Source organism: Ochlerotatus camptorhynchus, unplaced genomic scaffold, assembly GCF_037179485.1.
Source record: "Ochlerotatus camptorhynchus isolate MF236.1 unplaced genomic scaffold, CSIRO-AGI_Acam_v1.1 ptg000330l, whole genome shotgun sequence".
NCBI lineage: Eukaryota > Metazoa > Arthropoda > Insecta > Diptera > Culicidae > Ochlerotatus > Ochlerotatus camptorhynchus.
This window is the reverse complement of record NW_027040818.1, coordinates 9,106,797-9,127,251: the sequence shown is the minus strand read 5'-3', so window position 1 is coordinate 9,127,251 and position 20,455 is coordinate 9,106,797. Positions and strand designations below refer to the sequence as shown.

The 20,455-nt window shown below is 41.9% G+C and overlaps 1 protein-coding gene across 1 annotated transcript; it reads right to left on the bottom strand.

Moving 5' to 3' along the window:
• Nucleotides 1-5,789: 5,789 nt before the first annotated feature.
• Nucleotides 5,790-6,741, bottom strand: LOC135708605 (protein lin-37 homolog). The gene is made up of 2 exons (XM_065230707.1): nucleotides 6,662-6,741; nucleotides 5,790-6,594 (listed from the first exon to the last, which is right to left on the bottom strand). Exons 1-2 carry the CDS (start codon nucleotides 6,687-6,689, stop codon nucleotides 5,918-5,920), a joined length of 705 nt encoding a protein of 234 aa, XP_065086779.1. The 5' UTR covers nucleotides 6,690-6,741; the 3' UTR covers nucleotides 5,790-5,917.
• Between the last annotated feature and the right edge of the window lie 13,714 nt (nucleotides 6,742-20,455).

Below are 20,455 nucleotides of genomic sequence, written 5' to 3'. Positions count from 1 at the left end.
TGTGCTTCCCTGGCTATCACACACATGTACCATAGCGGTTGACAGAAGAACTTGGCGTGTATGTGATCTTGTTTGTGTTGGAAGTGCTACGGTATTTTGTAATGTGTTGGATCGGTCTGTGGCAGGCTGTGGGTTAATGCAATGCGATTGTGTATTGACGATTGGTAGTGAAGTGGATGGTTCGTGTTGGTTTGTGGTTGGTGCTGTTTGCTGTGTTGGTGATCATGATTGTGCTTGCTGTGTATGTTTTTGATATTCACTTGAGGGTCGTTTTGTCGTCTGTGGAACGGAGGATTTTTGGTAAGCACTGTCCGAATCCGTATGAAGCAGGGAATGGTGTTTCCTTCCACACTGACGGCAAAATCCTTTGCTGCAGTTCCTTGCCAAGTGCCCTGATGACAAGCAGTTGATGCACAATCCGTTCTTCATCACTGCGTCATAACGCTCCGAGATCCTCATCTTCTGGAACCGTTTGCACACGAATGCAGAGTGGAATGATTCGGAGCAAAAGCAACACCTATTAGTGGAGGAGGTCGACGAATGACTCACACCAATCTTCGGTTTCCTGAATTCAGCAGGGGTGGGCTTGCACGACCCAACGGATTGAAGTACGGCGCAGTGGTTCTTCAGGAAGTTCACTAGGTTTCTGTAGGTCGGTACTTCCTTCGAGTTATGTGACGTCTCCCAGAGTCGAAGAGTCACAGGGTCGAGCTTCGAACACACCATGTGCACCAGAATGGTACTCCAACCTTCGGTTCTCTCCTCCATTTTCTGCAGCATTTGGAGATTCTTTTCGAAGTCACTGACGATCTGGCTGAGTGATTCGAAACTCTCCTTCCTCATTGGCTCAATTGCGAAAATGGCATCCAAGTACGCTTTCACGATCAGCTTCTTATTGTGGTACCGATCTTCCAGTGCATTCCAGGCCACCTCGTAGTTTGCAGCAGTCCCAAGTAACAATTTCCAGTTGAAGAAACGCTTTCGCTTTGATTTTGTTCAGCTGCATGTTGAATAATAATTGCACAATGTGTTCACCACAACTTTTATAAAACCCTTGTTTACACTGGTTTGGAGAACCTATACAACTGCAACACAAAGGTGTTGTCTAACGTATTCAGTAAAACGTTTACCCAAAATCAATTTCTTGTTGAAGAAACGCTTCCATTGTGACTTTATTCAACTGCATGCTGAATAATAACTGTACAATTTGTTTATTACAACTTCTGTAAAACTCTTGTTTACACTGGTTTGGAGAACCTGTTCAACTACAGCATTATATGTATACGCGGTATAGGAGTAGAAGCAACTTTTATACAACGTTTATAGATACATATTTAAAGTCAAGCTTTATTGTTTTGGTGAAAGCTCTTATACAACGTTTGTAGACACTTCCTGACAGCTGCTTTGAAATTTAGTAGAGAGTAAACCTGAGAGGCGTTTGTTGCACTCTTTTATGACTCCTAAATAATCATTGTACAGCAAGCGGTGAAAAGCGTTTATAGCACTTTTTAATGACTCCTTAATAACCGTTGTGTAAGTACTCACAATATTCACATATTAAAATTAGTTTAACAATTGTCGTGGTACGCCAAAATAATTACTTGTACAGTTTTTATTAATTTAATTTATTTGTGCACATTGAAAAAATATGTAATTATGCCATAATTCACATTCTGTGATCATGGAGGAGAAGTAGTAACAAGCATCTGTTTAATCTTTGATTGATATTCTTTCAATTCATCTCTCTAATCATTAATTGAGAGAATTTCTCTAGAAATGTTATCGTTGATTATATGATATATGTCTTAAATTAATGATTGCATTTATTAATAACACCTATATATAATTTACCTCTACTCCACCGAGGGTCTCTCGAAGCAAGATTTGAACTCATGATCCCGGATTGCCAGCCGCTTCTGTTTCCATCTGCTCTATTCTTGAATACATATTTTGATCATATGAGAGAAGTATATTAAGCTCATCTTGAGTGACTTCTCTTGCAGTCGAATAATCATTGCCTTATGGTCATATAAACGTGCCTATCACTTGTGCTATTTTTAGCAACAAAATTGTGGTTGGTGGTTGGTCGAACGTAAACAATCATTTAAGAGTGCTCCAACAGCTTTTAGAACTTTTAATCAAATGGATATACAACTACATTCTTGTTCAACTCTGGAAGCTATTATTCAACGTTTGATCAACTCAGGTGTTGTATAAGAGCTCCCAATGGTTTGTTTTGATGCGTTTATTCCACATCCTATACGGCTTCTGTCAAACAGTTTAACCGAACGTAAACAATCATTTAAGAGTGCTCCAAGCAGTTTTTGAAGCTTCTAACCAAAAAGGCAATACAACTACATTCTTGTTCAACTCTGGAAGCTATTATTCAACGTTTGATCAACGCAGGTGTTGTATAAGAGCTCCCAATGGTTTGTTTTGATGCGTTTATTCCACATCCTATACGGCTTCTGTCAAACAGTTTAACCGAACGTAAACAATCATTTAAGAGTGCTCCAAGCAGTTTTTGAAGCTTCTAACCAAAAAGGCAATACAACTACATTCTTGTTCAACTCTGGAAGCTATTATTCAACGTTTGATCAACGCAGGTGTTGTATAAGAGCTCCCAATGGTTTGTTTTGATGCGTTTATTCCACGTTCTATATAGCTCTTGTCAATCGGTTTAACTAAGGTGCTATAAAAGTTATCGTAGGTCTTATAAAGCATATAGGTAAACCGAACGTAAAAAATTATTTAAGAGTGCTCCAACAGCTTTTATAACTTTTAATCAAATGGCAATACAACTACATTCTTGTTCAACTCTGGAAGCTATTATTCAACGTTTGATCAACTCAGGTGTTTTATAAGAGCTCTCAATTGTTTGTTGGGGTAAGCTCAACGGCATTTATTTCTAAAAGCGCGTCTCCAGACAGTGATGAACGAAGGTACGTGAATTTGTCCATGTCAGTGAGATCACGGTTCTGGTGAATCAAGCTCTGGAATGCATCACGATATGAAACCCAATCGCGCAACTTGCCGGAGAATGTCGGCAGTTTAATCTCCGGAAGCTTGACCTTCGAAAGAATGGGTCCAGAAACCGGTATTGATGGTGCAGGATTTGCCGATAACATTTTCTGCCGCCATTTCACTAACGCAGCCTTGGTCTTGCAGTAGCTATTCTCGACGTGCTTCGTAATAGCTTCGCTTTCATCTTCCCTCTTCTTCGACGCACTTTCAAGCACTTCAAAATATTCAATGAATGCACTCTCTAACAGCTGCAAACGAAGTTCAACCTCATCTTTATCACGCTCTTCGTTGTAAACTTGCACGAAACTGGCTACAGAGTTTATACTGTTCAGTATGCGCTTCTGTCTCTTCAGCAAACTTCTTAAATCACTCGCCATGATTCGGGTATCACTACTGAAATCACTGAGTCACTAGTAAGTACACACTGCACAAATAAGTTCGTTTGCACTGTCCACTTTCACCACACTTTCCTCTATCGCACTGATCTACACTGCTAACTGCGAATCGACTCGACGTTCCATGCACCACCCAAGATTGACTACAGCGAAAGGGAATTCAACCAGCGGAAATCAAGCCAACCAGAACTACCAGCAAAGTCCTAGACCAATTCTGAATGCGAACGAACCACAGGGACCAGATCCACTAAATCAAAAGCACAATGTCGCATGCAAAAATTTAGATTTTATTGCAATTAACCTTCACAAAAATTTGCAAAAATTTTTATTGATGGCACTCGTCATGCATCGAGCCACCACAGACCACACATGCACTGTACTTATCTGACTCCAATTAATATCGATCAGCGCTGCTTTCGTCGTCGATCTCGCTCATCCGTCGAAGTCCGCTCCGTCTCCGCTTGCCAACAGGAACCACTATCGATCCACTAGTTCAGCAGCAATCCGCCATTCTACATTCACCTCGAATGTTTTACTATTGGGTACTATACGTGACCCAAAGCACTTGCGCGATGGCGAAATTTCAATTCGCGCTTTTGTCCCGCACTGTACAAATTTATGTTCACGCACATAAGAGTGATCGCGTATTAGGGTGGTTCTCGCAACATAAATGCAAGCTATAATAATTATACGTTTGGTGCGATCAGTTATTTTTCTTAACGAAGTGTTATGGGTATAATCCAAACCATGTGTGGAATAGTTTAATCATTTAGGGTTGATGTATATATTATGTCACGCTATAGGGGGGGGAGGGCTAATATTTTGTGACAAGCAATGCATTAGGTAAAGGAAAATCATTACGATAGGGGGGGGGGGGGGATTTCTCCTCGATTTAGCGTGACATAATTAATGCATGGGCCTTTACGCTATTTTTATTAGGGTAACGTTTCCTATGACTTTGACAGATAATCGTCTAAAATTAATTAAATACTTAAATACCGACAAAATTTGATACTTAATATTTTTAAATACATTTAAATAATTTGTCATTACATTAATTATCGTTAATTATATGTTGATTACTTTCGATACCCTTAAAAGTATTGAAAATCAAATAATTACTGTCCTCAAAGTATTTAAATTACTACGATGTATTTTAAATATCACGCACTCATACCTGGTAGTGAGCGCCCCTCGATCCAGGCTCTTTAGGTAACACCTTTGTGCTGGATCTTTATTCATTTTCAAATAAGAAGAATATTGAATTTGTGATAGTTGTGTTGTAGAAAATAAGTAAGATAGCTTCAAACCAAAGTTAAAATGATGAAGGATTAAATAAAGCGCGAAAAACTTCTCAAACACCATCCTGTGATTAAACGTAAGTAGAAGGGAAGAAGAATATGACAAGCGAAAAAGAAAGACTGTTCTAGGTTTTCCCCCATCATAAGTAGCACACAAGGGTAGGTTTGAAGCAGATCCGCCCCGTACCTTCTCCCTGCGTGTTTCCGTAGATCGACGTAAATAAATTATAAACTTCATCCCGACTGCCGACTACCGAGTATGAATAGAAAATCACGATAGCAAAGTGCCAAGGGTAGAATATTTTCCGTTCAGTGGTAAAAGGCAACAGATGGCTTAATGGATTTTCATGATGGTGTTAACTTTGTCGCCTTGCATCAATAACGGAGGATGGCAAAGGTCACAAAGATAAAAAAAATCCGGCGGAAAAGGTTGATTCATTCCAGAAATTCTCGGCAGCCCATTCCACTTCATTGATCTTCCCAACTATTTATTAGTACAACTATCCCTGTTCGTATGCTGCCGGCAATGTATATGTATGTTTGTGATCGATTCATCGAGTACCGACCGAACGAACCGGGGACAAGTTTCTGACCACAGCCTCAGAAACCGGATGCTGGTTTTGATTTGGTTTAAACTTTATCTTCCGCAAACTGAAACTGCATCGGACATATTCAAATAATTTCTAATTCTGCTGCTACTGATGATACTGGTTGTGACCACACAACTTTCCGGTACCGGATGAAAGGACTTTCACTCTTCAGGGGGTCAGAGCAGGAATGTGGATGCTGCTTCATCGTATATCAACTTGCACATCCGATGCGAACGTAACTAGACCATGCGGGGGTGTGTGGTGTACTTTCTAGGTTTTCTTTAATCAGCATTCATTTATCAGCACAAGGATATTTTGATTTCCTGAAAAACTTTGGAATATGAATGGAATTTTTGCTACAATGTGTCTGATGAATTGATGGATGGTCAAACCGACGAATCCCGCGAATTAGAACCGTCATGAAGCCTCAGGCTGAAGGCCTCCCTAATAAAGAAAACATAGACTTAAGTTGCTGAACATTTACTGTCACTATTATTGATCCCATTGCTCAAATATCTATGAAGCAAAATAGTAATCAAACTTTATTCCGCTGCTTTCGCGGCGCAGTAGAAAAGGAAACAGCAGGAGCGAATTTTCCGCAACAAAATTAAACTTGCTTCATGATGATTGCATCCAGCAGATCGTAGCTGAGTTGATACTTCCGGCCGTAATTCCGCCGATGGCGCTGCCAGTTGCGACGTACTTTGGTCCAGCGGGCTTTGTGATGTTTGAGCAACGCTTCGCTCCTGGCGGCTGATCCCTCCAAATCGTCCAATTTTGGATCGGAATTATCTTTCGGGAAGGGCTTTTCCAGCAGAAACGGATGTGTGTCGGTCTCGCTCGGTTTGGGCATGTTCGCAATTTCGTCTATCTCCTTCCGATTGAACCGTTCGACGATATCCGGCATCGATTGGCGGGATGATTCCGCTCCCAGTGGTTGATGTTTTTCGTTGCTGTTGCATGTCGGATCCGATCTCGTTCTCGGTTTGTTAAGCATCCAAGCCCGGCACACGGGATAGAGTGGACTGTCTCCTTCGAATCTAGCCAAATCAACGCTCCGATCGAAGAGTTTCATGATAAACGAAGAACCTTGCTGGTGGCGGAGACCCACCGAGAGCTGTTCCATTTTGAGCCGCTTCGGCGGTCGTCCACGGAGTGGCAGAGACGGATCGATAGGTGCGGGAGCTGGACATGTCACTGTTAGTGGTGGTATTTGCCGAGTCATTTGTCTCGTCATAACCGGTAGAAGCTGTGTGGCGGTTCGATTGACCTTCAGGAGGCTCTCTTGAGTGGGAAAATAATTGTATCTGTTGATTTTGAAATGATCTGATATAACCGCACGTATACTTACGACGCCCGGGGAACCGTGGTTGGGACATATTTTTATTAAATATAAATTTTGTAGAGACCTGACATTCGACTTGTATTCCTTGTTGGCAAACCGTCAAACCGATTTCAAAACAAATCGATGATAGTGATCATACATAGAGAGGTAAAGCAGATCGTGAAATTTGGTTGTATTAGTAATCCAAACAATAACGTAAACGCAATTAGTGACGTCGTAGATGTATCGTACAGGGGTTTTACTCACACAACTTAACCGACTGCTTCACCTCGGTAATCAAATTCATTGGATAGGGACAGCGGTGCCAGATATACAGATATTCAAGCATAACTTTTCAAAAGGACGTATGTAACATTGATGTCTCAAGATGCACACACTCGAAAATAATTTTGTTTATTTTATGTTAAATTTCAGGAGCCAATTGGCAAAAATCTTTACATAATCTGTATTAAGTTTCAAATATCTGTATTATATGTCTGTAGTCTGTATTGGGTCTGTGCGAGACTTCAAAAATCTGTATAAATACAGACATATCAAGCATAACTTTTCAAAAGGACGTAAGTCTCATAAATAAACAAATCGATATTTTGCATCTAAACGAATATAAAATACATGCTTTTCCTACGAGTTGATGAAAAACAAGGTTTGAAATTGTAATGCATTATGGAAAATATATTTAATGAACGCCCTATGTGGCCTGCTTTCATTGTTTTTAAAATGGTGTTGATACACCCTTTTATTGTCAACATGACTTAACTGTTAAAATTTAATGATAACACCAAAACTGCAGATACGCTCACAGTGAAGCGTCGTATGTGAAAAAAAAACAAAGCAACCACTCAATCAGCAGATGCGTCAAGTTATTTCTAAGTAGATACAAAATGGATTTCAACGGGATTCAGCTACTGCTAGGTATGTTTTATTAAATATTCTTGACTAAAACATAAATATTATAATTTTTTTTAGATGTAGCCACCCAGCTTGATGATTTAGAACAGTTTTCATCTGCACATATTCCCAGCGTGGGATATTTCGAGGAAGTGGAAACAGTTCCGCAAGAAGGATTGCCTCCAATCCTAGATCTAAACGTTCACGATGATGCTTCTCCTCGTCAGAATAATAACAACGCTTTACGACAATCGGTTGATGATATCCGAGCCGCTTTACACGATGAAGTCTTTGTTTGAATCCAACAAAAGGCGCTGTGATATGTTTGTTTTTGTATTTCCAGGAGCAACATGTTCATTATTTCAAAAGTATTCTAATAAAATTGCACTTAAATCTTGACTTTATTATTGAACTTCACATACCATTCTGACCAGGGCTTTCCTTATACGAAAAACACAAATCTGACAGCAGATAATGCGATGACCCTCTCATCTCCGCTGTTAACATCAATTATTTCACAACTCTGGCTAGTTATGTAAATAAACCAACCATCCGACAATTCCTCAATGTTTTTCGAGCTACCGACGTATCTTCACTGCAAAGCAAAAACCGGTGTATCTGATTTGACGTATGTGAAAACCCTTCTGTCAAATTGACGAATCATGCAGGGTGTATGTAACAATCAAGGTGTGATACCGACGAATCAATCAGGGTGTATGTGAGTAGTACACAAGTAAAAGGTGTATGATTTTGTTTTATCAAAAGTCTTGTCCGTGTTTGCACAACTTAACATTTTTCACAATTCTCTTAAACGCAATCTCCTTATCCAACTAATAGCACAAACAGATTTAATAAAATAGCATTAACTTTTAAATAGGATTTAATAATTTCATATAGACATTGCTATCCAATGTTTCTAATTTCATATCAAATGTTACATACGTCCTTTTGAAAAGTTATGCTTGAAATTTTATTCATTTCAGTGTTCACTCGGCTGTGTGCTACGTGATCGTCTGTTTTCTCGACAGCAACCATTGTGTGGTCCTCCTCATTGTTCTTCATCAGCAGTTCTATCGGTCGATGCGTCGTCGATTTTGGAAAGCAACCGTTTCGTGATGAGTGTGTGAGTGCTGACCACGTTTTGTGTCCATTGCTGCAATGGACGCGCTCTGACCCTCGTTGGCATACAACAATTTGCCATACAATGAAACTACTGGAAGCGGCTTCAGTTCTAACGGAGGAGGCTTTTTGGATAGCGGAAGATAAAGTGTTTATTGTGTTGTACCTATTGACTATAGTTTTAAGATGTATTGTATACCCGAATAGAAATTTACATTAGCCCAACGTTTGATTTTGATGTCTACATCAGCATCGAAATCAAATGTATGCCTGATGTCAAACATTAGAAAACATTATGATTTAGTTGTATTTAAGCAACGTAACATGGTGTATACATCAGAAATTTTGGAACAAAATTTTGCCATTCTAATGTCGGTCTGACGTCAAAAATTTCAATCTATTGACATTAGAATCAAACGTTTTAAGGATGTTTTCAGATGTAAAAAACGTTAGAACTAAACGTTGTTCGGATGTTTTTAAATGTAAACGTTTTCTGATGTTTTCTAATGTAGATGTTTCCTGATGTTAGAACCAAACGTTTTTGGATGTTTTCGGATGTACATAACGTTAGAACTAAACGTTGTTCGGATGTTTTTATATGTAAATGTATTCTGATGTTTTCTAATGTAGATGTTTCCTGATGTTAGAATCAAACGTTTTTCGGTTGTTTTCGGATGTAAAAAACGTTAGAACTAAACGTTGTTCGGATGTCTTTATATGTAAATGTATTCTGATGTTTTCTAACGTAGATGTTTCCCAATGCTAGAACCAAACATTTTTTGGATGTTTTCGGATGTACATAACGTTAGAACTAAACGTTGTTCGGATGTTTTCAATTGTACTTCGTGTTTGTTGTTCTCTGATGTTTTCAGATGTACAAAACGTTTAAAGTAAACGTTGTTTGAATGTTTTCAAATGTAGATGTTTACTAATGTTTTTAGATATACAAAACACTAGAATCTTACTTTTCAAATGCTTTCAATTATATTTACAACACATTAGAATTAGAAACATGATCGTGTAAACACTACACACCATTGTTGTTAGATAACATCATAAAAATGCGTACATAATAGTCAATGCTGAAGCTCCCGTTTCCCACCAGTCAGATAACTGACCTTAGCTAACCAAATATCATTGCGGCAACTCTCTATGCGGCAGGGGAACTATGCCATTAGCGCGCTAAGAGTTATTAGACCACTGACATAGGCGCCAATTTGTAGGTGACGAGGCACTTGGTGACATTACAGCGAGCTTGACGATTGTTGTAGCATTTTTTTAGCAAACTACCAGTTAAGGTGTGTAGTGTTTACAAGATCATGTTTCTAGCTCTAATGCTTTGTACAATTGAAAGCATTGGAAAAGTTAATTCTCATGTTTTGCATAACCGAAACCATCAGAAAACATAAAATAGTACAAAAAAAAAACATCCATTCTGGTAGACTATCTCTTAAATGCATACAGAATAGCCATTGCTTAAGCTCCCGTTTCCCACCAGTCAGTTAACTGACCTTAGCTAACCTAATATCATTGTGGCAACTCTCTATGCGGCAGGGGAACTATGCCATTAGCGCGCCAAGAGTTGTTAGACCACTGACATAGGCGCCTATTCGTGGGTGACGAGGCACTTGGTGACATTACAGCGAGCTTGGCGATTTTTATAGCATTTTTGAGTGAACTACCAGACAATCATGACAATAAGATCGCTGCGCCTCCAGATCTCCCTTTAAATCGACCCGCTGTGCCAATTTGTCAATAATGCATGACACTTTGGACGTGGATCGGGATGATCCACAAATGCGGAAAGTTTTGGGCTACCAGTCTTCTACCTAATTGACGAACTGCAAATATATAATAAACAAAATTATTGTGCATGAAAAATATGACAATGTACAATGCTCGAGGAACACTGGGAGTTTTCGAACGACGCGTGCTTAGGAATGCCGGACAACAATCCCGCAAAAATGGTGTTTTCCTCAAATCCGGCCGGTACAAGACAAAGAAAAGTACAGCGTGCTAGGTGGTTAGACCAAGTGGAGCAAGATGTAGGAAGTGTGGGATGCTCGAGAAATTGGAGACAAGCAGTCAGGGACCGAGTTAGTTGGCGCAACTTTGTTATACAGGTCAAATCTTGAGGGACGTCGGACCAGCAAAAGTAAAGTAAGTATCTTATACGTTTGCCAACATTCCACGACAATATATGATTAGGTTTTCACTTGGTATGTAATGAACAACAGAGATACGCGATAATTCGTATAGTTTCTGCGATTGATGGTTAATTTTAAATGTACGTATAGTACTACCCTAATAAAAATTGTATGGTTAATTTGCTTAACCACGTGTTCTGGGTATCATCCAAACCATTTGTGGAATAGTTCAATGATTTGGGTTGTCGTTCGTTTATGGTTATTTTTTATTAGGGTATATAACAGCATAACTGGATCGTCATGTTCACCATCTGTCATTGTCTGCAAAAATATTTAATAGCAGTTACCTGTGTTGTGATACTTCCTTCAATGAAAACTAATTTTCTTGCATTGCCATGGTCATCTGGGATGAGGCTGGTCCACTGATCATTCGGAATGAGCTCTCCACACATCATTGAATCAATGTAGGATCAATGTAGATATGTAGATATCAATGTACATAGATGGTGTCATATGCAAAGTGCGAAAAGAGAATGAAAGAAATACGAAAAAGATTAGCATCAAGAAGTAACAGTTTCATCGGATTAGTCACCAAGTCCCCCACCACTGCTATCTGCAGCCCTATCACTCCCATCCCCACGATTGCGGAAGAGAATAATAAAGTTCTTGATTTAATTTAAAGAAATTAATATTTAATATCGGGATCCGTATTCGGTTTCCCCATCGGGATCCGTATTCGGTTTCCTCATCGGGATTCGTATTCGGTTTCCCCATCGGAATCCCTATTGGGATGCGTATTCGGTTTCCCAATCGGGATCCGTATTCGGTTTCCCCATCGGGATCCGTATTCGGTTTGCCCATCGGGATCCGTATTCGGTTTCCCCATCGGGATTCGTATTCGGTTTCCCCATCGGGCTCCGTATTCGGTATCCCCATCGGGATCCGTATTCGGTTTGCCCATCGGGATCCGTATTCGGTTTCGCCATTGGGACCCGTACTCGGTTTCCCCATCGGGATCCGTATTCGGTTTGCCCATCGGGATCCGTATTCGGTTTCCCCATCGGGATCCGTATTCGGTTTCCCCATCGGGATCCGTATTCGGTTTCCCCATTGGGACCCGTACTCGGTTTCCCCATCGGGATCCGTATTCGGTTTCCCCATTGGGACCCGTATTCGGTTTGCCCATCGGGATCCGTATTCGGTTTCGCCATTGGGACCCGTACTCGGTTTCCCCATCGGGATCCGTATTCGGTTTGCCCATCGGGATCCGTATTCGGTTTCCCCATCGGGATCCGTATTCGGTTTCCCCATCGGGATCCGTATTCGGTTTCCCCATTGGGACCCGTACTCGGTTTCCCCATCGGGATCCGTATTCGGTTTCCCCATTGGGACCCGTACTCGGTTTCCCCATCGGGATCCGTATTCGGTTTCCCCATCGGGATCCGTATTCGGTTTCCCCATTGGGACCCTTACTCGGTTTCCCCATCGGGATCCGTATTCGGTTTCCCCATCGGGATCCGTATTCGGTTTCCCCATCGGTATTCGTATTCGGTTTCCCCATCGGGATCCGTCTACGGAATCCCTATTGGGATGCGTATTCGGTTTCCCCATCGGGATCCGTATTCGGTTTCCCCATCGGGATCCGTATTCGGTTTCCCCATCGGGATCCGTATTCGGTTTCCCCATCGGGATCCGTATTCGGTTTCCCCATCGGGATCCGTATTCGGTTTCCCCATCGGGATTCGTATTCGGTTTTCCCATCGGGATTCGTATTCGGTTTCCCCATCGGGATCCGTATTCGGTTTCCCCATCGGGATTCGTATTCGGTTTCCCCATCGGGATTCGTATTCGGTTTCCCCATCGGGATCCGTATTCGGTTTCCCCATCGGGATCCGTATTCGGTTTCCCCATTGGGACCCGTATTCGGTTTCCCCATCGGGATCCGTATTCGGTTTGCCCATCGGGATCCGTATTCGGTTTCCCCATCGGGATCCGTATTCGGTTTCCCCATCGGGATCCGTATTCGGTTTCCCCATTGGGACCCGTACTCGGTTTCCCCATCGGGATCCGTATTCGGTTTCCCCATTGGGATTCGTATTCGGTTTCCCCATCGGGATCCGTATTCGGTTTGCCCATCGGGATCCGTATTCGGTTTCCCCATCGGGATCCGTATTCGGTTTCCCCATCGGGATCCGTATTCGGTTTCCCCATTGGGACCCGTACTCGGTTTCCCCATCGGGATCCGTATTCGGTTTCCCCATTGGGACCCGTATTCGGTTTGCCCATCGGGATCCGTATTCGGTTTCGCCATTGGGACCCGTACTCGGTTTCCCCATCGGGATCCGTATTCGGTTTGCCCATCGGGATCCGTATTCGGTTTCCCCATCGGGATCCGTATTCGGTTTCCCCATCGGGATCCGTATTCGGTTTCCCCATTGGGACCCGTACTCGGTTTCCCCATCGGGATCCGTATTCGGTTTCCCCATTGGGACCCGTACTCGGTTTCCCCATCGGGATCCGTATTCGGTTTCCCCATCGGGATCCGTATTCGGTTTCCCCATTGGGACCCTTACTCGGTTTCCCCATCGGGATCCGTATTCGGTTTCCCCATCGGGATCCGTATTCGGTTTCCCCATCGGTATTCGTATTCGGTTTCCCCATCGGGATCCGTCTACGGAATCCCTATTGGGATGCGTATTCGGTTTCCCCATCGGGATCCGTATTCGGTTTCCCCATCGGGATCCGTATTCGGTTTCCCCATCGGGATCCGTATTCGGTTTCCCCATTGGGACCCTTACTCGGTTTCCCCATCGGGATCCGTATTCGGTTTCCCCATCGGGATCCGTATTCGGTTTCCCCATCGGTATTCGTATTCGGTTTCCCCATCGGGATCCGTCTACGGAATCCCTATTGGGATGCGTATTCGGTTTCCCCATCGGGATCCGTATTCGGTTTCCCCATCGGGATCCGTATTCGGTTTCCCCATCGGGATCCGTATTCGGTTTCCCCATCGGGATCCGTATTCGGTTTCCCCATCGGGATCCGTATTCGGTTTCCCCATCGGGATCCGTATTCGGTTTCCCCATCGGGATCCGTATTCGGTTTCCCCATCGGGATCCGTATTCGGTTTCCCCATCGGGATTCGTATTCGGTTTTCCCATCGGGATTCGTATTCGGTTTCCCCATCGGGATCCGTATTCGGTTTCCCCATCGGGATTCGTATTCGGTTTCCCCATCGGGATCCGTATTCGGTTTGCCCATCGGGATCCGTATTCGGTTTCCCCATCGGGATCCGTATTCGGTTTCCCCATCGGGATCCGTATTCGGTTTCCCCATTGGGACCCGTACTCGGTTTCCCCATCGGGATCCGTATTCGGTTTCCCCATTGGGACCCGTATTCGGTTTGCCCATCGGGATCCGTATTCGGTTTCGCCATTGGGACCCGTACTCGGTTTCCCCATCGGGATCCGTATTCGGTTTGCCCATCGGGATCCGTATTCGGTTTCCCCATCGGGATCCGTATTCGGTTTCCCCATCGGGATCCGTATTCGGTTTCCCCATTGGGACCCGTACTCGGTTTCCCCATCGGGATCCGTATTCGGTTTCCCCATTGGGACCCGTACTCGGTTTCCCCATCGGGATCCGTATTCGGTTTCCCCATCGGGATCCGTATTCGGTTTCCCCATTGGGACCCTTACTCGGTTTCCCCATCGGGATCCGTATTCGGTTTCCCCATCGGGATCCGTATTCGGTTTCCCCATCGGTATTCGTATTCGGTTTCCCCATCGGGATCCGTCTACGGAATCCCTATTGGGATGCGTATTCGGTTTCCCCATCGGGATCCGTATTCGGTTTCCCCATCGGGATCCGTATTCGGTTTCCCCATCGGGATCCGTATTCGGTTTGCCCATCGGGATCCGTATTCGGTTTCCCCATCGGGATCCGTCTACGGAATCCCTATTGGGATGCGTATTCGGTTTCCCCATCGGGATCCGTATTCGGTTTCCCCATCGGGATCCGTATTCGGTTTCCCCATCGGGATCCGTCTACGGAATCCCTATTGGGATGCGTATTCGGTTTCCCCATCGGGATCCGTATTCGGTTTGCCCATCGGGATCCGTATTCGGTTTCCCCATCGGGATCCGTCTACGAAATCCCCATCGGGATCCGTCTACGGAATCCCCATCGGGATGCGTATTCGGTTTCCCCATCGGAATCCGTCTACGAAATCCCCATCGGGATCCGTCTACGGAATCCCCATCGGGACCCGTATTCGGTTTCCCCATCGGGATCTGTCGATGGAACCCGTCATCGGGACCCGTCATCGGGATCCGTCTACGGAACCCGTCATCGGGATCCGTCTACGGAACCCGTCATCGGGATCCGCCTACGGAACCCGTCATTTTCCACTTTATTTTAGCTTTTAGTAGGGGTAAGAGGGGCACAGTGAACAGGTGGGGCATAGTGAGCATCCAGCTTGAACTTCCGGCTGTTCGGAAAAAAAAATTGTTGGTGGTAGGATCAATATCATAATGATATTGAACTTACTACCAGTTGATTTGTTTCATGCAGCTGGAGATCCAAAGCCAAACTGCGGGATGCTCACTATGCCCCTCTTCCCCCTATTTATTTATTTATTTGTCAATCAAGTAAAAAAAAACAATTAACACATTCACTAACCTGCAAAGAGATCCGGCTTTGAATTCCCCGCCGGGATCCAGCTTCGGACTCCCTACCGGGATCCGGCTTCGCACTGGTGCACTTTCCTAAAAAAAAACATAATTACAGTACATTAATTTAAAATTTTAAATTTTACTTACCTGAAAAACAGCCTTCCTTTTCCAAGGGCGATCGCGGGACTCGCAATCTTCGAAACTGGCGGGGGTCCAGGTGTGGGAGCTGCCTTCCTGGCACGTCGGTAGCATTGGTGCTCAGCACGGAAAACAAGATCGACGGAAAAAACAAACCAAAGGATTTGCCGCAACGCCGGACACCGAATCGCCACCAAAACTCGCGACGGACACCGCGAAAAAAAAACTGTACACGGCCAATGTGATCAACCCAAATTTGAATACAGTGTACTCAAAATCGCAAAAAATGCAGGAACGCAGCGATGAGTAAATTTGCCTCGAGATTTGCCTCATGTTTTCCGGTGGAAAACTTCAAAAATCTTCCGGAAAATTAGGATTGACGAAAATCCACAGAATCCAATCTTTACTTTTCTTATATTCGGAAAAATTTTACTGGAAAAACCAGGAAAACCTGGAAAAACAGAGGTAAATTAACTCAAAACTGAGTTCCTGTACTTTTTGCGATTTATGAGTGAACTAAACTCAAATTTGGGTGTTCTCATTCGCCGTGTAGTGCTGACTCAGGACAAAACAAACTTTGCATGCGACGAGGGACCGAAGGACAACAATTTACATCGTGATGAAGTTTGATTCTAATGTAACGTTAGGTTCTGTTGTAATTGGATGTATTCTGATGTTTTATGCGTGCAACAAATTACATCGTGATGAAGTTTGATTCTTATGTAACGTTTGGTTCTGTTGTCATTGGATGTATTCTGATGTTTTATGCGTGCAACAAATTACATCGTGATGAAGTTTGATTCTAATGTAACGTTAGGTTCTGTTGTAATTGGATGTATTCTGATGTTTTATGCGTGCAACAAATTACATCGTGATGAAGTTTGATTCTTATGTAACGTTAGGTTCTGTTGTAATTGGATGTATTCTGATGTTTTATGCGTGCAACAAATTACATCGTGATGAAGTTTGATTCTTATGTAACGTTTGGTTCTGTTGTCATTGGATGTATTCTGATGTCAAATTTTACATCGTCAAGACGTTTGATTCTGATGTAACGTTTGAGGCTAATGTATTTTTATGTACTTGGATGTCACACTGAAGTCTGAATACATTAAGGGTACAGCAATACACATTAAAATTTAATGTATTGAAGATGTCTGCTGATGTTTCCTACATTACAATTTCTATTCGGGTAGTGACCAAGAATCCTCGGCTCTGTAAAGTTAATTCGGTTGAGCCTTATCAAATAAATTAATAAACTATTTATTCATTTCTGTTTGATATGTTTACAAAGTTTGCGAACAGAAATGAGCATTACTATCCAAGCCTATGACTTGGAAAATTGGTAACTACACTGCAATGCTCATTTCGGTTTGCAAACTTTGTGAACATATCAAACAGAAATGAATAAATAGTGTATTACTGAATTATAAGTGGGGATGGGTGGCATTTACTAGCCCGAGAATACTCTCCACATGCTAGCCTCTTCACCAACCATACATCAGTACACACTTATCGAGTCAGTAATCTTAACCGAGTTTTTGAATTGCGGAACTCTTCGGTAAAATTTAAAAAATCTGTGAAAAATTCAAATTTGAGAAAATGTGTTACTAAAATTTACAGACTAATTTCTGTTAACCTCGTGTAATACTGAAAAATAAAATTTGTCGATTTTATCCAATCTTTACGAATAACAGTCATTTGAATTTTAACCGAGTTTTTCAGTAATCCAAAACTCCAGTAAAAAATACTGACTCCTGTAAAAAAAATCTGTGTGCATACAGAAGCAGCGGAGCTCCACACTTCTCCATCGAAACAGCACCGCAGCTGGGCTGCGAGTGCTATGAAATAAAAAGGACATCGACTTATTACCACTACCTACTTCTCTCCCTTCCGCTCTCAGAATTCGCCGACTCGGTGTCTCTCGTTGTGTTTTCTGCTGAGACTGAGTAATATTCGATACCGCGAAACATCTCCGCAGTAATGTTTTCTTTCGGCGCAGGAGATGTGCGGTAATCAAAAGTTAAGAATGTAGCTAAACATTTACAATAGCATTCTACCAAATTTTCATGTGCGTAGTCCACTGCAACAGCCGAACGTACGAACGAATAGGGTGACTATAGCGCATTTTAAGAAAACGTCACAAGTTTTTATGGCTGTTTTAAATCAATAATTGCGAAGAAACCATAAAGCCTACAAGGCCACTACCAAAGGCACAAATCTAGGGAACTGCATGGAAAATGTTTTGTAGAACAACTAAATAAACAGAAATGAAAATTTTCAACTTAAAAACACTGAAATGTATGAAATTTCACCAGTTTTTTTGGTACTTTCAACATACTTTTCAATTTTAATGTATGATAATTAACTTTAATAGAGTTCTTTTTCAAAGAGCATTGATAGCTAAAACTTCAATCTTTCATTTGATTTGTTGAAATCAGAAAACCACATTAAGATTAAAAAATTTAAAAGGTTGTGTCCTAGACACGACCGCAGTATGACGTAGAACCACACAAAATTGATGTTTTTCATGCATTTTGACTATTATACTTTATCTTAAAATTTTCAAGTATTTCAATGTTTCGGTTATGGTTCACTCAAAACAATTTAAACATTTTTCTTGACAAATAAATTAATGTGAAATTCCACATGATTTTCATTTGACCACACATAAACAGAATCCACTCAGAAGTACATATGAAATTTATACGCAAATGAATAGGATGATCCTAAACAGTCCAGGACCCAAAATTCTGAGGTTTACTGCCTGGCTGGCCTTCAGCCTCTCGAAGAGCGACGAACGGTCTCCTTGGAAAGGTTCAGAGATCAGATCTTCAGATCATACGTGATCTGGCACGTTAGTTAAGTTAGACTCGTAGTTAGGTAGGTTATCAAATTTTTCAATTAAAACAAAAAAACACACCCCCCAAGGGGTTTTCTGTTAACTAGATGAAATACGCAAATACTAAATTAGAATATCCAATGAACAAAGATGACGAGCCAGATAGGCTTATCAATTGAAATGTAAAATCAATGTATACACCATAATCAACAGAAATAAACGAAATTTTACTACTACTTCTTTTACAGTCAGTGGTGTGTAATTCATCAACATAATATCATCGAATATGTCTTTCAAGCTATTTTTTTCTCTCAAATTTGAAAGCTTTGGTGCGGGAAGAAATTAAGGAAAAAACTTCTGTTTTTGCTAATACCTAATTGTGGTTTGTTTAAAATTTATTTCCCGGAAAAAAGTGATCGTCAAAGTCCATGTCTTTTCAGGGTTTTGTTGAGGGTGGGTGAGAGGTTGTTGAGGGGGAGGGGGTTGTTGAAGGGGGGAGGTTGTTGTGAAGGGGGAGGAGGTTTACAAACATTGCTTTTCCTCATTGTGTCGCATTCCTCATTTCACGCCGTGATCCACCTTTAGCCACTGACTTGGTCCTGCTTGCTGCAGGACCAAGTGGCACGCCGTCCGCTGTGACAATGAGCAAAAGCACGACAGCAGCGTTGTTTTATATCTTTTCAGGTTCAGGCAGACCGATTTGCAACCAAACCTGATAGGATTTCCCGCCGTTTTTTTATGAATGGGGCGGAGCAAAAAGTTTCTTTTGTGCAGAATATGTAAAATAGGATGGACTTTGGTTGTTAATATAATTGCATATATAGAGGTACCAGATATGCTTTACAGTCAGTTGTTGGTAATTCATCGAGTGTATGTCTCCTGTTAAGCAATTGTTTTTTGAAAATGTTGGCTCTGCATGTAAAATATTAATTGTTTATACATAATTGTGGTTTGCTTAAACTTTATTTCCCGGAAAAAAAAATGATCGTCAAAGTCCATGTCTTTTTCGGGTTATTGTTAAGGGGGGAGGGGGAGAGGTTGTTAAGGGGGAGGGGGTTTTACATGCACGTTTTTTCAAGTCTCATTCCTCATTATGGTGGACACGCCGTGATCCACCTTTAGCCGCTGACTTAGTCCTGCTTGCTGCAGGACCTAGTGCCACGCCGTCCGAAGTGGGAATGAGCAAAGGCAGGAGAGCAGCGCTGATTTATACCTTTTCATGTTCAAGCAGAATGATGTGAAACCAAGTGGTATTCGTTTATGATGACTGGGTTTGGGAAAAAGGCTTATTTCATGAAAACAGTGATAACATTATCATTTGTACATTTTCAATAGTTTAACTACAGTAAAATTGGAAAAATATTTATTTCAGCACGTTCGTAATGTTATATCCTATCGATTGGCGTATTTGGATTTTAATTTCATCTATAAATGACAAAGTTACAAGCGTTCAAAACCTAACACTCCTTCACCACACATATTTTTTGATTTGCACCCCAGTATAGTCGACAAAGACGTAGTTCTACGTCAAAAAATATAGCTAACCAAAGTTGGCAATACAAAAAAACATAAAATGTTGAATAACTCACTTAGCAGTCATTTCCGGCTCTATGTTTCATGGGGATTTTTTTATAACTTTAGGAGCCCTATCTACCCTGAAAATATGTAAAACCCGGAACCAAACACCCTGTATACTCATGCAAAGTTTCTAATTTTAAGAACTAAATTGTTTGAGTTTCACCAATTTTTTTCTACATTCATCGAGCATTATCAAAGTAACCTCAAATCAAAATGTTTGGGTCAGGTGAAGGGGTCCTCCAGCCTGCACTGTCAGGCAAGTATCCACTTCTCTCAACTTGTTCCCTGCATAATGGTTCTCCGAGTTTCAGCGAACGTGCAGCATGTGACAATGACGTGATTGCTAGTATTGACGACGATGCCCATTCAACCGATCAGTTTACATCCATCTACTACCAAAACGTAAGAGGCCTGC